The sequence below is a fragment of the Furipterus horrens genome, unplaced genomic scaffold (genome assembly GCF_987537825.1).
Source record: "Furipterus horrens unplaced genomic scaffold, mFurHor1.1.pri manual_scaffold_2, whole genome shotgun sequence".
In the NCBI taxonomy this organism is placed as follows: Eukaryota; Metazoa; Chordata; class Mammalia; order Chiroptera; family Furipteridae; genus Furipterus; species Furipterus horrens.
Genome location: NW_028327172.1, coordinates 34,077,227 through 34,096,298, shown reverse-complemented (window position 1 = coordinate 34,096,298; position 19,072 = coordinate 34,077,227). Strand labels below are relative to the sequence as shown.

Genomic DNA, 19,072 nt, shown 5'->3' with positions numbered 1-19,072 from the left:
TTCAATTTAGGTCTCCCATGTCTTGACTTATAATTCTTATGTTTTCCTCTACCTTCTTAAACATATGGAGTTTATAACATCTGGTTTTATTCAGCTTTGAATATATTCCAATTTATTTATTTTTATAATTCAATAATTTCCACTTCCACAAACAATGCCACTGGGATTGGAAGACTTATTATTCCAAATCGTGTAAATCCCTTTCTACTGTGGCGACCTCCTTTTGATCCTCACAGCCTGCCCTGGCCACACAGAAATTCTGTGGGTGTTTCTATTTGTGTCATTTTGGAGTCTGTTTCTATAGATCGAGTTTTCTCCTCATTATTGTCCATGTTTCCTAGCCTCTATGAAACCCTGATAATTACTGAATGGATGCTACACATTGTGAACTTCACATCGTTTGGCATTGGAGTTTGTATATTCCTTGAAATATCTGTAAAGTTTGTTCTGAGATGCAGAATAATTTGATCCTTTCTAGACATACTTTTAAGCTTCGCTGGGCAGGTCTAGAGCCAGTTATCCTAGGGATAATTTGATCTTACTACTGAAGTAATACCCTTCTGGGGATTCTACTTGATGGGCCCTATATCAGGAGACCTTTCCACACTGGCCAATGGGAATACAAACTATTCTCAGTTCTTCGTGAATCTTGTAACTGTTTGTTTGCTATACCTGTATTTTTCCCTGATGTGAGATAGTTTCCTCACATGCATATGCTAATCAATACTCAGCTAAATTTGGGGACCCTTCTGTAGATCTTCAATCTCCTCTCTCTGGGTGCAGCTCTGTCCTCTCTGGCACTCTACCTTACACAGCCCATCTTCCTTAGCATCCCTAAACTCTGACCTCTATTTCTTTCCTCAGGGAGGCTGCCAAACTCCATGTGTACTTCTCCCTGCACCATTGCCTGGAAAGTCCCTCTAGACAGTGAGCTGAAACAACTATAGTGCCTGCCTCACTTGTTTCTCTTTAGCCAGGAATCACTGTCCTGTGCTCCTGTTGTAAAGGTCTGAAAACCATTCTTTTATATATCTTGCCCTGAGTTTTAGTTGTTTAAACTGGCAGAGTAAATCTGGTCCCTGTTCTTCCATCGTGGTTGAAAACGGTAATCCTCTAGGTAGATTGTTAGGATCTCTCTTGGTATACAACTAGATATTTCAATCACAAGCCCTGTTCTTTATTACCACCAGATTATCATCATCATCATCATCATCATCATCACTATACTAACTAACATTTACGGAATACTCACTATATGCTAGAGGATGTATTATCTCATTTAAGACCCATAAGAATATTAACTTTCATTTTAGAGAGGAGAAAATTAAGGCTGAAAAAAGTTAAGAAAATTTCCCAAAAAGACATGGCTGATAAATGTGGTAAGACTTAAATTTGAACAGAAATATGCTGACTTCTAATGTTGACAATTTAGTGAGTAAAAATCTTGGGTGAAACAAGCTGCATAAAATCATTTGTGATTATTTTTGTTACCTTCAGCAAATTATGCCCTTTGTGATATGGACATGTTATACTATATACACAGTGAAAGCAATGACTATAGACAGAAACATGAGATATTTTAGTAACCATATGTCTTTCAGTAAGAAAATTACAAGATTGTTCTTAGAACTTCTTCAATAATAGGAGCTATTTTTAAAATTTAAAACATTTGTTTTCTCTCTTTGTCTATATAGGTTTACCTACACATACAATAAACAATCTAGCACATATAAGGAATGTTTCCTTTGTTATTAACATAAAATATAGTCAGGTTAAATTATATAGAGAACTCCCTAAGAATTTGCATGTGGTCAAGTGAGTAATAAAATTCAGTTGGCCCACAAAGCTGGAATGGTAAAAGCAGATATAAACTTAAATTTAACCAGGGAACATTTTACTCATCCAGTAAAGACTTGGTTTGGTGCAATTCCATTTGGCCAACTCACATAAAATGACTTTTTCATGTTAAAATATCTAATACTCAATGCCTCAAGTCACTGATGTTTGATATATTCATACTCTAACAACTATAATTAAACAAAGTGCTTTGGTTTGAGTTGTAGTGTTCTGACTCTTATTCACAAATAGAAACTCTTGGAACATAGAAAAGTCTGTTACCATAGTTATGCCATCGTAGTAAATGTGAACAGTATACGTCATATCTCAGCATTTCTAATAAAGAAGCATAAATATCCATCTATTTGTTTGGAGAATCTAAAAGCCTTTGGGGCACAGGCAGAACTATCTTTCTTTTTGATGTTTACTTTTCTTATCTTTGGTATTTGGGATCCATACTTTTTAAAGCCCTTTCAGAAATCTTAAAATTTCTATCTGTGGATATTAGAAAATAAAACAATTTCAGTGAGTTTGTAGCAGTCAATGTTTTTTTTTGTTGTTGTTGGACTTTTGATATTTTCCATGCATAGCTTTAAGAATTGCAAGTTTTCTCCCAATGCAGTACTTTGGGCACATTTACAATAATACATCTGTGCTCAGCGTACCCCTCTAAGTAGGTAAGTCGGCTATACAAAACAATTGTTTTTCTGAGCTGTTTGAACTTGTTAATTCAATGTAAGGAAAGAAAGGCAGTCATAAAAACCAACCAGTACCACCTGTAGGTACCAGCTGCAGCACAAAGTTGAAATGGATCATCCATCTCCCTTAGTCGCCAAGTACATCCTGGCTGCCCCATTCTAAGCCACAGAAAATCAGTGAGAGAAGGTATCTGATACGTCTTAGCCATAACTTGGGAGAGCTTGTTTATCTTATCATGACCTGTGTGGCATCAAAGAATGATTATGCATGATACCACTCATTCCTTGGAGCCCACATTGATGACGACTTTTAAAGGGGAGACCTTTATCAACAAACCACATAAAGTCCACCATTAGGCTCTTTTTTTGTTTGTTTGTTTGCTTGTTTCCCTTTTAAAATCTAATCTTTTGAAATCCTCCTTCTCTGGTACTATAAGTTGGCTTCCCACCTGTTTAAGAAACTTAGAGAGAAATGTCACAAGTCTATGACAAACACTGGTAATAAAACTGTGGCCATTCATGCCAATGAACATTAAAAAATAAAAGCTAGAATCCAAAGGGGGAAAACTCCTGAGAAGTGAGTTTGCAGATTTAGGTAAAGATCTCACAATATGGCACTATTGTTATCAAAAGGGAAACACCTGTTTCTCAGTGCTCAATCATGAAATTTACCATAAAGAGGAGCATTTTGGGGATCTTTTATGTTGCTATGCTTCCTGCTGTTTACTCCCAACACAGCCTGGCTCACTACCTTTCTTGTGAAGCTATTTTCCAAACTGTTTCCACAATCCTGCAAAGCAAGTACCTTAACTTGAGTTACAGGGCTGGTCCCTCTCTTCTCATTTTTTATCCCGGTAGGTGAGACTGCCCCTGCTGTGTTTGGTGGCTGTGGAGTCGATGGCATCTTTGCTCCAGGTGACACCTGCATGCTGGCCAGCTGAGCGGCATAGAGCTGCTGCAAAACAGGGAAGACAAACATAATCCCTTTAAATACAGCTGAAATGGCGTTTCAGAAAAACTTACCGTATTGTTAGAGAGCTATCTCTCTGACAGCCTTGCAATTTCTCTTTCACCACTTTTTTTACAGAGGAAAATAAGAGAGACCAAATAATGTAACAGAAAAAATGAGTACTGGTATAGGAATCACTGTTTTGTCCCTGGTCCCTCTAGCAATACCTGTAGGACCCGAAACCAAGGGTCTAGAACTCAGTTTCTTCAATTGTACAAAAAATGAATTTGACTAAATGGTTTCAAAGATTCTTTCCAGTGCCTAAAATATTTATAAAAAGTTCTTTAAGAGTTAGTATGTCCATTCATGTACTTTTAATATTCATGAACCAAGAAACTAATCTGAGCTTTCCTAGGGATTCCTGCAAGAACATCGAACCTGTTCAGTACGGGCCAACTTCTGTGGGAGTGCTGATCCTTCTGCGTGATAGTGGTGCTGCCCTCCAGATCCCTGAGGCCCAGTGGAAGTCAGTCCTTTCTCAGGGTCTTATTTCTAGGCAGTGTATAATCCTCAAGAGAATATAGCCAGATTTGTGAAAAAAAATAATAAAATAAAAATTAAGCTTATTTCTTGTAGCACAGGAGGTTAAATATTTAACCCTCTACTTATTAGCTTTTTGGGTGAAATTGGTGCTACATGAACATATAGATCTGCTAGTTGACCAGAATTCAGATACCTCAATGTTAGTACTACTTAATTCATGAAAACTTCATTCAAATATTTTCTTTTCTTCTTATCATCAAGATTAAGCCATACCTCGATAGTCATATTTCTATAATAAATAGAAAGCTTCCTAGTTTCATCAACCACAGAGAAAATAGCTCAAACTTTACCATATTAATAGGGGAGAAAAAAACAGGTGGTTTGTATGTAATTTCCAGCATTACTATCATTCAGATGGACAAATAAAAAAAAACTATAGTAATCAAAAACAGACCTTTCAGCACATGTAATTAAATGAAAGCTTAATAAAGAATAATTTGCAAGAGCCAGATGTGCTTATGTCATGATTGTTGCTTTCTTTGGAACAATTTTTCTAATATAACAAGCCTCTAAAGAAATTAAAGTTTCATAATTCTGTGTGTGCAATGACTCAGTGGCAAGAAAAATTCATAAGAAAGAGACAAACTACTAAAATTTAGGGGAGTAAAGGGAGCTGCCTTTTTTGTTTCCTTTTTACTCTGTTGTCTTCTTTTCCTTTGAAATTCAGCCAGGTGTCTTCAATGCTGGGCAAGTGAAGCTTCTGAAAATTTTCCGCTTGGATTAAGCCAGTAAAGAAAAGTTCTATACTAAAAAGTGGAGATGGTAGAGAATTGAAAAAGTGTTGGCTATATAGCTGGTATCATGACCAGTATGCCCTACTATTGAGTATTAGAGAGTCATGAGATCTTAGGGAAGCAAGAGTCCTTGGGCATCACTTATGGCTTCATTTTACCTCAATAATTCACAAGATCAGAAGAAAGTCAATTTTACTCAATCGCGAATCCTTCGGGAAACATAAGCTAGTGGAAAAAGCAGAAAAACAAGTCTTTGGAAAAAAATCCACTTTTTAAAAGGCTGACTAAATTCAGAAATCCTTCAGATTGATTCCTTTTTAGAAATAGAGTAGTGTTCACTGCAGCCTCTAAAGCTTTGATAATCTCTTAGTTTATACCTCTTTCTAGTGAGTTGTACCTAAAAGAAGCAAGACCTCATAAATTCTGAGATTCCTCAGAGGTGTGACGCCTAGGAGTTCCTTGAGAATTGAGATTACTTATACACTAGAGGCAGAAAGAACTATGGTCCTAGTCCACAAAACTTACAGATTTGGGTAAAGAGAACAGTAGGCTACCAGATAAGATTTAGAAGAACAAAAACCAGAAAATGTAAAGACAGAGGCAGTCATGAAAGTAACATTTTCACATTCTAACAAAATACATTATTTTAGATATAAGTATCATGCTTTCAGGCTGAGAGTTTACGTTTGACTTGGATAAAAAAAAAAAATCCCATTCATTGAACAGCTATAGGTTTAGAAAATGATTTCATGGCTCACCTTCTTAGGTAACATTAATTGAATATGCTTCTTATGCAAGGGTCTATGTTGGGCACTACTGAGGATTCCAAGTCTTAGGACAAGCAGATAGTTCTGGAGATGTAAGATACAGATCCTTAACACCTAACTTGCACCTTCCTTGTGATGCTTATCACATTTTTAACCTGTGTTTAGTTATGTACATATGTGTTCACATCTTTGATACACTACAAGCTTATTGAAGTCCCAATCAACCTAATTATTTTTGAATGCCTAGCATCAAGAATAATGCCTTGCAAATAAAAGATAACCAATAGATATTTTCTGAATTAACATACAGTACGCAAAATCACTGGATGTTAGGAAGGAGAGTTATTTTCTCTATATAAATGAGGCAACAGAAGTGGTATATGATTATAGTTACCATATATGCAATGAATAATTTTATGATGTTGAGCTTTCAAAAAGAAAAGTAAATTCAGTACAAATGATATTGTTTAATGAAAAATGATTCATTTGAAGTCATTTGTTTAAATGTTGTTGACCAGATAGTTGTTCAATAACTGCCAGCTTCACTGACCTGTCAAACTTCTAAAATACAAATTATATCGCTTAAGTAGTAACTACAGGGTAGTACCAATTTTTCTTCTCAGTCCAATTTCTAAATGCAACTGTACCCTTTTTTGAAAGAAGATAAAATATTAGTTATTGAAATAAATAGTTTTAGTTAGAAAACTCCTTTACAGACCAATGGTCCAATGGTTTTATTAAAAAAAAAAAAAAAAATTTAACCCTGACTGATTTGGCTCAGTGGGTTGGGCTTTGTCCCACAAGGCAAAAGGCCACCAGTTTGATTCCCAGTCAGGGCAATGCCTGGGTTGCAGGCCAGGTACCAGGTTGGGGGAGTGTGAGAGGCAAACAATAGATGTTTCTCTGGCACATAGATGTTTCTCTCTCTCCCTTTTCCTCTCTATAGAAATAATATATACAGTCATTAAAAAGAAAAGTCAAACTCTGACTATCATATAAGAGTTTACAACATGTAGGATTATCAGATCATAGTTCATAGTCATAATGATAATAATAATAAATATTCATTTCCAAACACAGTAAAGATTTTAAAAAATCAACAATGTAGTAAAGCTTCTAACAGGCTTAGCCTAAGTCCCACAAACATTTAAACTTTGGTGAAGACTGTTTTTGTAAATACAGATAGTTGCATTTTATTTTTAAACATATGCTCAGTGATTGTTTGGGATATTGCATTGTTTCTTTATCTAAGATATATAAAATAAATGAAATATATACATGTTAGAATGAGCCTAGCTAAATATTTTTCAAAATTATTAAATCACTCACATTTTATAGGAGCACTCTCAGAAATGCTTTTACTATTTTACGGCTAAAACTATTCCACCTACTTTATGAGTTCAGTTTTAATAAAGCAGTCAGCATTAAAATTTTGGTAAGAAGAACACTGACAGACTTAGCACCTAGAATTGAAAGAATCTTAACAGATCATTTAGTCTAGTCTGACCTCCTTATTCTGCTGATGAGCTGAGGTCTGGAGAACAGAAGCGGCATGCCTGAGATCATATAACTATTCCAACATTATCATTAAAAGCACAAATGGATGTATGATGAACCAACCTTTGCACCTTCCAAGCACATTTCTAGCACTGATGAATATGTTCAATGACAAATCTTTATTAAATGCTTACTATTAACTAAACACTGTGCTAAAAACAAGCAACTCAGAAATAATCCCTGCCTTAATGAAGCTAGAAAGAGAAACATATTAAATAAATGCTTAGACAGTAACTGTAAATTATAGTTAAGATAAGTACTGAGAAAGAAAAATACAGAATGTCAAGAGACCATCTAATACGGGCATTTAACACAGTCTGGAGGATCAGAACATCTTCTCTAAGGAAGTAACATTTTAAGTAAGAATTATCCAGGTGGAAAAGTTTAGATAAAGAACATTTTAGAAAGAAGAAACATCAATTATTATGGCTTGGAGGTAGAAAAGAAGGTAATGTTTCCAAGGGACTTGAAGAAGCCGAGTGTGGCCAGACGGCTCAGTGAAGGAGGAGTGGCGTGAGAGGAGTCTGGAGAGGGGCAGGGTCTTCTAGCCTCGTTCATCATTTCAGACTTTATCCCCAGAATACAACTATCTACAAAGAGGAATAGATTGAAATCAAGACACAAAGAAGCTTTTCTATGGTTTACCACTAATCATTGACCAATCTTTTAAATAAATTCGATTAAGAGAGTCCTAAGAAGATCTCACAAATCCATCAATACATACCTTTCCTAGTGTTTCTAGAGTTTTGTGTCCTGACACTAGCCTTAAAGGAAACCCTATCTTGCATTTGGATCCTAATGACACTTTAATAATTAAGCCTGCTTAAATTCAACACAAAACAGTAGGTCTTACCAACCAAACTTAACCTTGTGATAAAATTCTTGAGTGTCTTCAAGTACACACACTGGTCTACAGTCAGGACCTAAGAAATGCACTGTGTCAGAGGCATTTTATAATATTGTTGTATTTGGGAAGAGAGGCATGGATCTCCCCCCCAAACAGCCAAATTCATGTCAAACTATAATGGGTGGTATCACAATGCATCTGATATTAATTTACCATAACATGAAGTGTGTGTGTGTGTGTGTGTGTGTGTGTGTGTGTGTGTGTAATGCCTGCTTTCTATGATAAAATCAGGTAATATCTCCGGTGGAGAGTACCAAAGAAAAAATGTGCAAGGCCTTTTCTTCCCATAATCACATGATTTTCACATAAACACAAACCCAGTCATGCAGTCATGCAATCACCCCCACCCATTCATGTGCTAATTCAACAAACATTTTGAACACTAACTCAGGTACTGTGCTAGGTCCTTTACATTTATGATTTAATCTTCAAAATAATCACATAAGATAGGAAGTATCCCTTGTAGGTTAATTGTCACTTTTAAGCCCATTCACTTTCTGCGTTTGTAGGTTAAAATTAAATTGCTTTAGATAAGATATACAGTGAATCACAATGAAACCCATTTCCTGTCCCTAGGTACCAGACAAGGATCATTGTCCAAGGAGATGAGAGGAGAGATTCTGAACTCTCAAATAGCAAACTATACTTCTAGATGTCTAACAGCTACTTCTTCTAAAACGGCATTTCACAATCCTCAGATGGGAGACCACCAGCCACCCTGAAGGAGCAAGAGCCACGACTGATTTAAACAACTCCCTTCTCCAACCAATCTCTAAGCCATAATAGAAGACGCCTAAAATACCCTAGTGACACATGTTTAAAAGACTGATAAAGTAAAAAAAAAAACTATGCAGAGTATGGGTAAAAATAGGAGAACTTGATAAAACGGATACTAACAGGGGCTTTAAGTTGGCACCAGTATGCTCCAGTATATGAGAAGCAACAATAAAAAAGAAGACACAACTTCACACACTGGATTCTCTTTGGAGTAAATTCTCTTGTGTTTTGTCATTTCAATTAGAAAGGGCATTTTTAAGTGGCCTGTCAGAATCTGGCCCAGAGAGAAAGAAGAAAAATGTCACCCTCAAATGCAACTTGCCTATTGGTGGGTACTGGGGAAAGGAAGAGGAGGGAAAATGCCATGCAGTATTCCCTCACTTATCGCAGGTATTATGTTCCAGACCCCCCCACGAAGGAGGAACCTTACATTCATTCTACACTCTTACACCTACGTAATTTTAACAACATACGTATACAGTACCACAAAATCCCGCAATATAGCGAAAAATCCGCAATAAATAAATATAATATTTTAAAAAATCCCACGATACAGTGAGGCCACGATAAGTGAACCGCGATATAGCGAGGGACTACTGTATTCTAGAAAAAGAGATTCACAGACACTACTGAAAGATTTCAACTCTTCCCTTCCTATTCACTCCATTTGCTAGGGTTCCACGCAATGTCTGGGAACCCCAGGTCTAGCCCAGGTTAACTCAGATTCTGTTCTTAGGTACCAGACTCTATTCAGGCGAACTCTACTGGAAAGAAACAAGCAGAGTAGGGTGGAGAGGGGCATCCTTAAGGAAATATCATTATTTATTTGATTGATGCTGCCTAACACTAGGCCCCAAGCCTGGCTCGGTTCTCCAGAGATATCCTGGGGTTTGTTACCTTCTCAAAATAATGCAGACAACCATTCCTACCAGGCAAGGCATGCTACAGAGCTGGGCAAGTTTGGCTGTGGGAAGGTGGAACGGAGACAGGGGTAATTAAACAGCCTGATTTAGTGCTTGTTCGGCACAGGGAAGAAAGTGTGTCAGTAACAACTCATTACAGACTGAAGGAGGGGTGGGAGAGGGAGCTTAAAAATAATTTGAAAGAGATCACAAATACTTTTACTTCTCATAAACCTCCAATGTCAACAAAACGATCCAGGAAATATAGCTGCGGTTTTATGGCAGGAAAGAACTGAAGTCCTTGTTTTCAGCATAGAAGGTACTTGTTTAGCTGTACCCTTAATATTTGACACCAAAGAAAATTGGCTGTCCATAGGAGGTGGGGGAAGGAATTGGGGAAGAACTATCACACCCACTTCTCATTTACTGAGTTAATTTCCAAGTTAATCTCCTTGCTCCTCCTGAATATTTTTCTATTTCCATATTATTCTCCCTTCCCATTAATCCCTCTTATTATAATTTTACTCATCATTTGGGTCTCAACTCAAAAACCACTTTCTTCATAAAATCTTATCTGACCATTGCCCTCTTCATTTTCCCACCACATCACATCCTCTATCTCTGTGTACTTTATGGAATTTCTTTTTTCCCCCCTTGCATGCCTTTCTCTACCACCAAAGTCCACGTTCCTTAAGGGGAGGACTGAGTCTCACTTGTGTTTATGTGCCTAGCACCTACAACATAATGTCTGACATTTCACAGAGGCTCTGTTAACACTGACCATTAAAACCCCTTCTTTTTCATTCTTGTCTTTACCTGCTGGGAATTGCTCTCATTTCTGCCCACACCCTTTCTTCATATACCTTTCCTCACATCCTCTCCAAAAGGAACCCCAAGGATGGAGGTCATCTTTCTTTGTTTCTGTCCTCTTGAACCTACCTACAGGCACATGGGAGCAAGAAGTGCCAGATAACACAACGCCAGCAGAAGAAAGAATTGTAAATATCATCTAATCCAAACCCTTTGCTTTATGGGTAAAGAAAACTCAAGCCTAGAGGTGGGAAAAGTGATTTCCATAAGAGTACCAACTGGTGAGCAATAAGTAGAAAAACATGTAGAAGCCAGGCTCCCTGTTTTCCCGTCCAGTGTACACACGGACTCATTTATCCCTGTCTTCTGTTCTCTTAGGAAAGTGACTGCAAATAGAATTTGTACATTGTATTGGAGCTTTTGGGTTGAACTGCAAAAAAAAAAACAAACAAACAAACAAAAAAAACTTTTTCTACCATACCTCTAGGATTTAAAAGATAATTTTATCCGAGACATACTTGAAAAGTAATCATTGGGCACCTGAGAATGATTTACGTTTTAGAATTTTATTTAATATTTGTTTTAAAATGTACACATTTTAAAATGCAACCATAGTAATTAGGTTAAGATAATTATACTCATGTTAAGGTGTTTTTATATTTTTAAAATTGAAGTTTATGCAAATACACATAAAGGGCCAAAAATCTCTCTCAGGTGAGAGAAGGCCTATTTCACCTTCTTTGAGATTTCTGCCATTTGCCTTTTCACAACAACCAAAGGAAAAATGGGACAGGCATGGACTATAAGCCAGTGTGGAGCCAGGACCTGTTCAATTCATTTCATTATCCCCTGCGGGAGGCTCAAGAATGTCAAGTAAAGAAAAATGAATTGAAAAAGAGTTTTCCTGGCTAGAGATCCTCTTGCCTATTTTACCAAGCATGAAGTGGCTTGCTCTTCTGACATAATTCATGCTAATGGCATGGAGTAATGGGGGAAATATGTGGGGTATGGAGGAGAAGAGAAGCTGTAAAAAGAAAAGAGTATAAGAGAGGGGCTCAGGTCAAAAATCCTACCCTTACATGAAGAGAACTTTTAAAGAATGGAATCCATCAGGTAACAGAGTACCCAGTCGTCTGCAATAAAAAAATCAGAATTCATTCTTGGATTGCACCAATTATACTGGAATGCACTCATAAGGGCTTTTCCTTATGGAACATAGTTGCACGGTGCAGGTCACTAAGAATAAATAACGCAACTCCCAATAGCTTTAACAAGAAAACTCAATCTCTCTCTGCTTCTTCCAAGCATCATTTTTTAAGTTGCTAAATAAAATACGTAAATACATAATGATTTATTTACAGGGAGAAAAGTCCAGTCATTGAAACAATCAGTAATTTGATTCTTGAGGAAAGATATTTAAAGCTGTGATCATGAGGGCAGTTGGAAATCGGCATTAGGGTAATGAATCTGACTCTTTTCCAGGAGCAGGGTAGGAAAAGCTGAAGAGACCCAGCTCTCTGAATGTGCTCCAAGAGGTGCAGTTGCATCTGTAATGTTCCTTTAATTCTCTAGTACAAAGCAGCAGCTCATCAGGGAAGCCTTTAAAAAGTGCATCTTGGCTCTACTGATAATATAGGCAAACTTGTCAATGAATCCGGAAGTTGGATTTGAAACCTAAGTGTGATTTCCCATAAACTAAGCCACAGGGAAGTTTTCAATGGGTATATGTATTTGAGTACAAGTGCTGAATTTAATGCATGAACATGTCTGGTTTCCACCATTTAAAAGCATTATTGCCTTACAACCAAAAGGTGAGCTTTGGTTCAAGTTCATTGAAAAATTATTTGAGTGGTCACTATGGGCCAGGTACTATTTGGGAAAAGAGAAGTGAGCAATGACCTTGGGGGATGGAGTGAGGATCAGAGGACAAATAAATAAGCACACAGATATGTAATTTTGGTGGGGATATGTGCTATGAATTATAAAGTAACCAGACATATGAATATGGGGAAGAGGGGACTTTTAAATATAGAGGAAATCAGAAAAAACTATAAGAACGGGACAATTGAGTAGAAACCTGCAAGACGTGAGGGACTAAACCATGTCATTACCTAGGGATAGCATCCCAGACAGAGGCAAAGGATAGGGGAAAGTCCTGAAGCAAAGGTGTGCTTGCACTTTGAATGTTTGAGAAATAGCATGGAGGCCAGTGTGGCTGGAGCAGAGTGAGCTGGGCAAATGGTAATAGTCAGGTGTCAAAAAGTTAGCAAGGGGCCAGACCATGCAGACCTTATGTACTGTCTAATGGACTTTGAATTCCATTCTGAGTTTCTGGGTTTCTAGGAAACACAATTACAACAACATGGAAGACCTAGAAATCCCTCAGCAATACCCACAGGAAAATCTGGAGACATGCCAGGGCTGCTTTGCCTTGGCCCATGATGACTGCCAAGGAACCAGATGCTATTGCTTGAAAAATATTCTACAACTGCCCAGCTTCAATGCCCTTCAATTTCCATCCATAATAAAGCCTCCCTAACAACACAGAATGAAGACAAATATGGGTAAGTATGCAAAGAAAGTTTTTACTTAAATTGTTAAAAATATATATTTGGGAAAACAGAATTGCATAAAAATTAAATATTTTTAAAATGCTATTTTGTAACTTTAATCAATAGAACAAATGTTGATGGTTGGAAATAAATATGTTTATTATATGAAAATGGCTTTAGTGTTTTACAACTGAATTTGGTTTTCAGTTTCTCAGTAGAGTTCGGATTCATGAACACAAGAATCATGCTAATGAGCAAAATTCATACCATGATGAAATGTACAGATTTATTAAACATAAATTCCATATTAATAATAACAATGTGAACTATACATTTCTAATAAATATTGAGAGAAATAAGGATGTATTTTGAATTAATTCTTAAGTGGTCATATAAAATAAGTAAAAAATAACATAAAGCATCCTCTTCTTACTTCCCTCTTACATTTGCTTCTATATATTTTAATTTTTAAAAAAGTTACCCTATTTCAGAGCCACCCTCACTAACTGTCATTTTTTAAACTGCAAATTATCAGTACTGCCAATTGGAGAACTTCGGCATATTTTACAGTATGTAAATACACCATCTGTATCCTACAGTAATACCCACAGCTTCCTTCCTAATTAGTGGAAAGGAATGATACTTTATATGTAGCAACCACAGTAAAAATCATTCAGATAGTGTGTAATAAGCAATACAAGGTGCTTTATTGTCACTACATAGGATTCTGATACATATCTCAATAATCCATCTTGAAAAATACTTATAGCAGATGATGCATGTAATAGTTAATATAAAGGACTGGAGAAGAAAGTTGGAAAAACAAGGTTTACATGCTGCTTGGAGAGGCAATGTCGCACAGTGATTAAGGGTGCATGCTCTTGAGTCAGAACCACCGTTTACTATGTGATCTTGGGCAAGTTATTTAATCTCTTTGGACCTTAAATTTTCACATCCTTAAAGTGAAAAAATTAATAATAGCTACTCCAAAAGATTGTTGCATGGAGTAAATTAAGTAATCCACATAATATACTAAGAAGAGGGAACATTCTAGAGAACCAACCTTTATAGACTGTTATTCTTATCAGTATATTCTTTTTAAGAGATGTTACTCTAAAGATCTTATTCAGAAAGACATTTAGCATTTTGATTTAATTTAGCAAATACTAGGGATACAAAGATGAAGAAGATATGCTGTCTCTCAGCTCGTAGCTAGAACAGGAAGGACAGAGGGAGAAAGACAATGTGATGAGCAGTATAATGAAAGCGTTTACAAATTCCTACTGAAACACCATCACTGGGTGTTTTTTTTCCAGCTTTATTGAGATACAATGACAACACTGAAGTTTCAGGTGTACAGTGTGATGACCTGATATATGGATAAACTGTGAAAATGACTGCCACAGTTAGGTTAGCTAACACATGCATCAGCATTAGTTTTGACTGAGGACAGTTAGGTGGGCTTTGCTTACAGTGAAGCCCCAGAAAGATATCCTGTTAACTAAAAGTTTAAAAATAATTCTATAAAATGATTTAACCAAAAAGATATATATTCCTGAGCAGAATGGACATCAAGCCACTGAAATGTTTCATGGTTAAGCTAATAGAATTTCTGCTTTTCTCTTAGTAATTACTATCTCCCCTGAGCCTCTTCTTCTGGGACAGTGCCAAAGCCTATGCCCCATGTAACTAAGGTGCTCACACTAAGACCCAGTGTGGCTTTGAGAGAGCCTTAAGATTTATAAAATGTGCCACTTCTCTAGAGAAAGGGAAACCCCTCTTGCCTATTCATTTAGGGGAGAGAGACTTTGTTTTGTTCTTGTTTTCATTGTCCATTGTTAAGCAGCAAAAACTTTAAGCATTGAAAGTCCTCACTGAGGGAGGGTTTTTCAGGATTGCAATAGCTGCTCTAAGCCTATTGTAACACCTTTAGAAAACTCATGTTACATGATGTAAAAATCACAGCTTTAGTTTGTTAAGAGGGCATAATTTGGAGTGGACCATGGAATATTTATGTCTCTACGCAGCTCTTTGAAGGAATAATCTCATGTTTTTGTGCCTGTCGTGGGTCAGAGGTTCAAATCAGCACTTCTTTCTGTCACTCCTTATATGTTTTACTATAATTTACAGCTCAGCAAGAGGACTCATAAAACAAAAGTGTCTATTTTATTTCAGCAACTAATTCTAGTTAATCAAAGATTTCCAGCCAAACAACCCAGCATGAAACTCTGCATGGAAAATATGAGGAGAACAAAGCATTTTGTCAAATAACACATCTCATGATGTAAACACATATGTCTCTTAAAGGAAATTTTATCGTTTCCACATTATCGGCACACAAAAGGAGCATTCTTGTCGCAGACCTGGTGCGACTGTGGAGTCATCGTCATTGGAAACAAGAGCCTGATTAGGTTCCCACACAGATATGAATAGACTTTCCTTTTTTAGTGAAATAGCTGCTCTTATTCCTTTTTAAAACAGACTGGTAATTGTCACTCGAAAAACACTGAATTGTGCGAGGGCAACATTTGTTTCTGCTCTTTTCTCCCATCTTTTGGAATCAGCCAATAACACGACTATCCCTTCTGGTTGGTCCTCTTCTGGAAAGTCTGAGTTAATCCACAGCTGTGTGAATGTGAAAAAGGGCCACAGCAGGCGAAGTCTGTTGGGTCTCTTGTCTGCTAATAAAGTGCACAGTCTGCAGGACAGATGTTAAGAGGATCTGCTAAATAAGTTAGTGGCAGAGATCCTGACCTCGGCCAAGGAACATTTTATTATTCCAGAAAGGGGCATAATTGCAAGGCATTAACAATTAGAAGAACCATAGCTTTCCCTTATAGATTTTTACTCCTTGCTTCATCGTTTGTTTGAAATATAGTAGCAGGGCCTTTTCACTGAGAAGCAATGTGCTAAATATGACTGGGTTTAGTACAAATTGCAGATTATAAGACTTCCCCAAATCCCAGAGAAATGGCTGAACCTTGGCTTTCCTTCCATCTTAAACAGTTCTGTTTATTCTGTGTGTATCATTACATTATTTGTACAGTTTCCCTTGCCACAGGGTACCATTGTACTAAAGGGACTGAATCTTACCAAACATAGTTCCCCAACTATTAAATCCAGTGTAACAGGAAATGTAAACTAGAGATCAAATTAATAGAGGAATATCACATCATAAAGTTGTTCACCATTCTTTATACCACTTTGCCATTTATGGTGTGAATAAAATCATGTCTACCACATGCACGGCAAGTTCCCAAGTGTAGTGTAAAGGCACTTTGTGATCTGACCCCTTGCTTACCTTTCCAACCTCACCTACTATTGCTCTTGTACACTCAGCCTATGCCAGTCTGTTGTTTTCTGAATGTCACTGTCCACTGCATTACACCTGTGGGCCAGTTGTGTCCCCCTTTGTCTGGAGTGCTTTTTCTCTCCTCTGTATCTCTGCCACTCTGCGTCCTTTCCCCATAAACCTTATATACTTCTACTCTCAAGATTCAATTTTTAACATCACTGTGCCTATGAAGATCACTGGTATTTCCCCAAGCAGAGCTTAACACCTCCCCTTCCCATATAATTTTTACTCTGGAAACACATCTACTTTAGTAATTGTCACATTGCTTACTAGACAATGGGCCCTGGGAGGGCAGCGATCAAGTTCTACTGATCTTAGTATCCCCCAAATAGAAGAGAGGGCTTACTATGTAGCAGTTAATAAACATTTGGGAAATTAATGTGTGATCGAACTAATAACATAGTTAGTCCTTTTTTATATAATAATTAATCATATAAATTAATATAAGTTTATATTCTGGCATTGTCACTACTACCAGCCCTGTTACATGGTCTTATATTTTAATATGCCTTGTTTCTTTTCTTTCTTTTTTTTTTTTTTTAAGGATAATCTTCATTTGGTTGATACATTCAATTTCAAAAAACATATCTCTACAAAAACTCATAGATACACTGTCCTCTTGGCCATCTGTTTTAATTCGGTTCAATTCATCCAAAATTTATTTACAAGATACAGTCAAATTTAGTTCTTGATACTGTTGCCCTACAATTCTGTGCATCCTACCCCAGACCATTTACAAGCTGTGTGGCTTAGGAAGGTTAATCCATCCCCCTGGCCTCAGTCTCTTCAACTGTAAAAGCAAATGATTCACAGCATACTTGAAAGTTTGTAAATCATTTTTCACAAGAATTTTCTTATTTATTCTTTACAATGGCCCTGTGCAGGTATTATTCCTAATCCCATTGAATCTGGGCACAGAAAGATTAATTTGCCAAAGCAAGTTAATGGATTAGGATTTGACCCTCAAGGAATGCCAAGAGCCTTCTTTAGCTCTGGAAGTTACGCAATTTTACAATCTCATTGTGTATTTGCGAAGGCTTTTCTTTCAATATGGTGGTATCTTTTCTTGATTAGTAGAAAGTCCAGTTTAAAGTGCCTTAATTGTCCGGTTTTCACTTTCTTGCTAAAGCGGACTGCATTGAGCCTCATGCTTTTTGAACTCACAGCAGTCATCAGGCATAGATATTAGGACAAAAAGATTTCAAAGACCCAATATACAACCAGCTTGGTCAATCAATAAATGAGTATATTTATATATACATCAACAAATGATCAGCCCTATGCTATCTGCCCCTATCACTTTGTAGTATTCCTCATTTAACTGATTTTCTTCCTAGACTATTACTATAAAAAGGCAGGAACTTGTTTTATTTATTTATTTAATAGAGTACCTAAAGTACATAGCACACAATTTAAAAATATTTTTTAAATTAATGGACAGAAAGAAGGGGAAGGGACTAGGCCAAGAACACGTATAAATGACCCACGGACACAGACAACAGTGTGGGAATTGACTGTGGGCAGGCAAAGGGGGAAAAATTGGGACAACTATAATAGAATAACAATAAAAAATGATTTAATAAAAATATCTGTTAAATTAATGGATGAATAGGAGAGATAAGGGTGTGGAAAGAAGTGATGTTTGTTGCATATCAATCATGTAGCAAACATACTACTAGGTAATTGTTTACATTACTTCATTTAATATTTATAATAGGAGAGGTCCAATGTCTTTATTTCACAGATGAGGAGACTAAGGTTCAGAGGAAATGAGCTCAAGTTCACATAGCTCTTTTAACTGAAGGAGTCTTGTGGAACCCAGCACTGCTTTCTTGAAACCTCCAAGCCATTCACTATTGTAAAACATGTCAGGGAGCAAACTCGCTGCTAAATAAAAAGTAAGCATGTTGTTCCAATACATGGTGGCCGATCATCACCTGATGCTATGCAGTCATTTTCCTGTTTCATGGTGAGGTATATTTGTATTTGGTAACAGTAATTCATAAGCAGGGAATGCGGCAGAGGTGGATCTAAACTCAGAAGTGGTATGGTTGGCTATAAATGAATTATGTATGACTAGTTTGTTCTGCAACTAAGAAATGCTTCTTTATTAAAACTATTTCTAAATGGATGGAGAAGTGACATCCAGGCCTCTGCTATCTCAACAAAGCCTCTTGCTCTTGTTCTTGCTCTTCCTCTCTCACGTGTGCTGTGTTTAAGCTAAACATTTAACTTTGTAGTATGTGGGGACTGTCCCTTGGGCACTGGAGGAAACACTTCCTGGGATGTGAGGAAGATGTTCAGAGCAGATGAAAAGGAGCACTGTAGAGAGGAGTATCTTTCTCCTATTCCATGTGGCCCAAGAAGCTCCTAAACTCTGGCGGGCAATCCCGCTGTGGGGAGGACTGGTTCGGGCATGCCCTCCACTCCATTTAGTGACAGTGGACATTTCTCCTTCCTTCTTATTTTTTAATTTAAATTTACTTGCTTCTTTCCTTTTAAGCAGACCGAGTGATAATCCATTGAGAATATGATGCCAAACCACTTTTCCTACGGAGTTTTTAAACTGGGCCTCTGAGAAGAGAAGACGTTTGATACAATTCAATGATTGAGGTAATACCTTTG

General features: G+C 37.0%; 1 protein-coding gene across 13 annotated transcripts in view; it reads right to left on the bottom strand.

The window, feature by feature from the left end:
* Positions 1-19,072, bottom strand: part of SOX6 (SRY-box transcription factor 6) — a 611,663-nt gene that overhangs the window by 81,826 nt on the left and 510,765 nt on the right. For 11 of the 13 annotated variants that reach the window (XM_090263661.1, XM_090263689.1, XM_090263681.1 and 8 more), the window contains one exon: positions 3,340-3,489. In XM_090263661.1, coding sequence (XP_090119787.1) covers positions 3,340-3,489 — 150 coding nt within the window. The remainder of the gene's footprint in view (positions 1-3,339; positions 3,490-19,072) is intronic. The other 2 variants (XM_090263717.1, XM_090263737.1) reach the window with 1 other exon arrangement.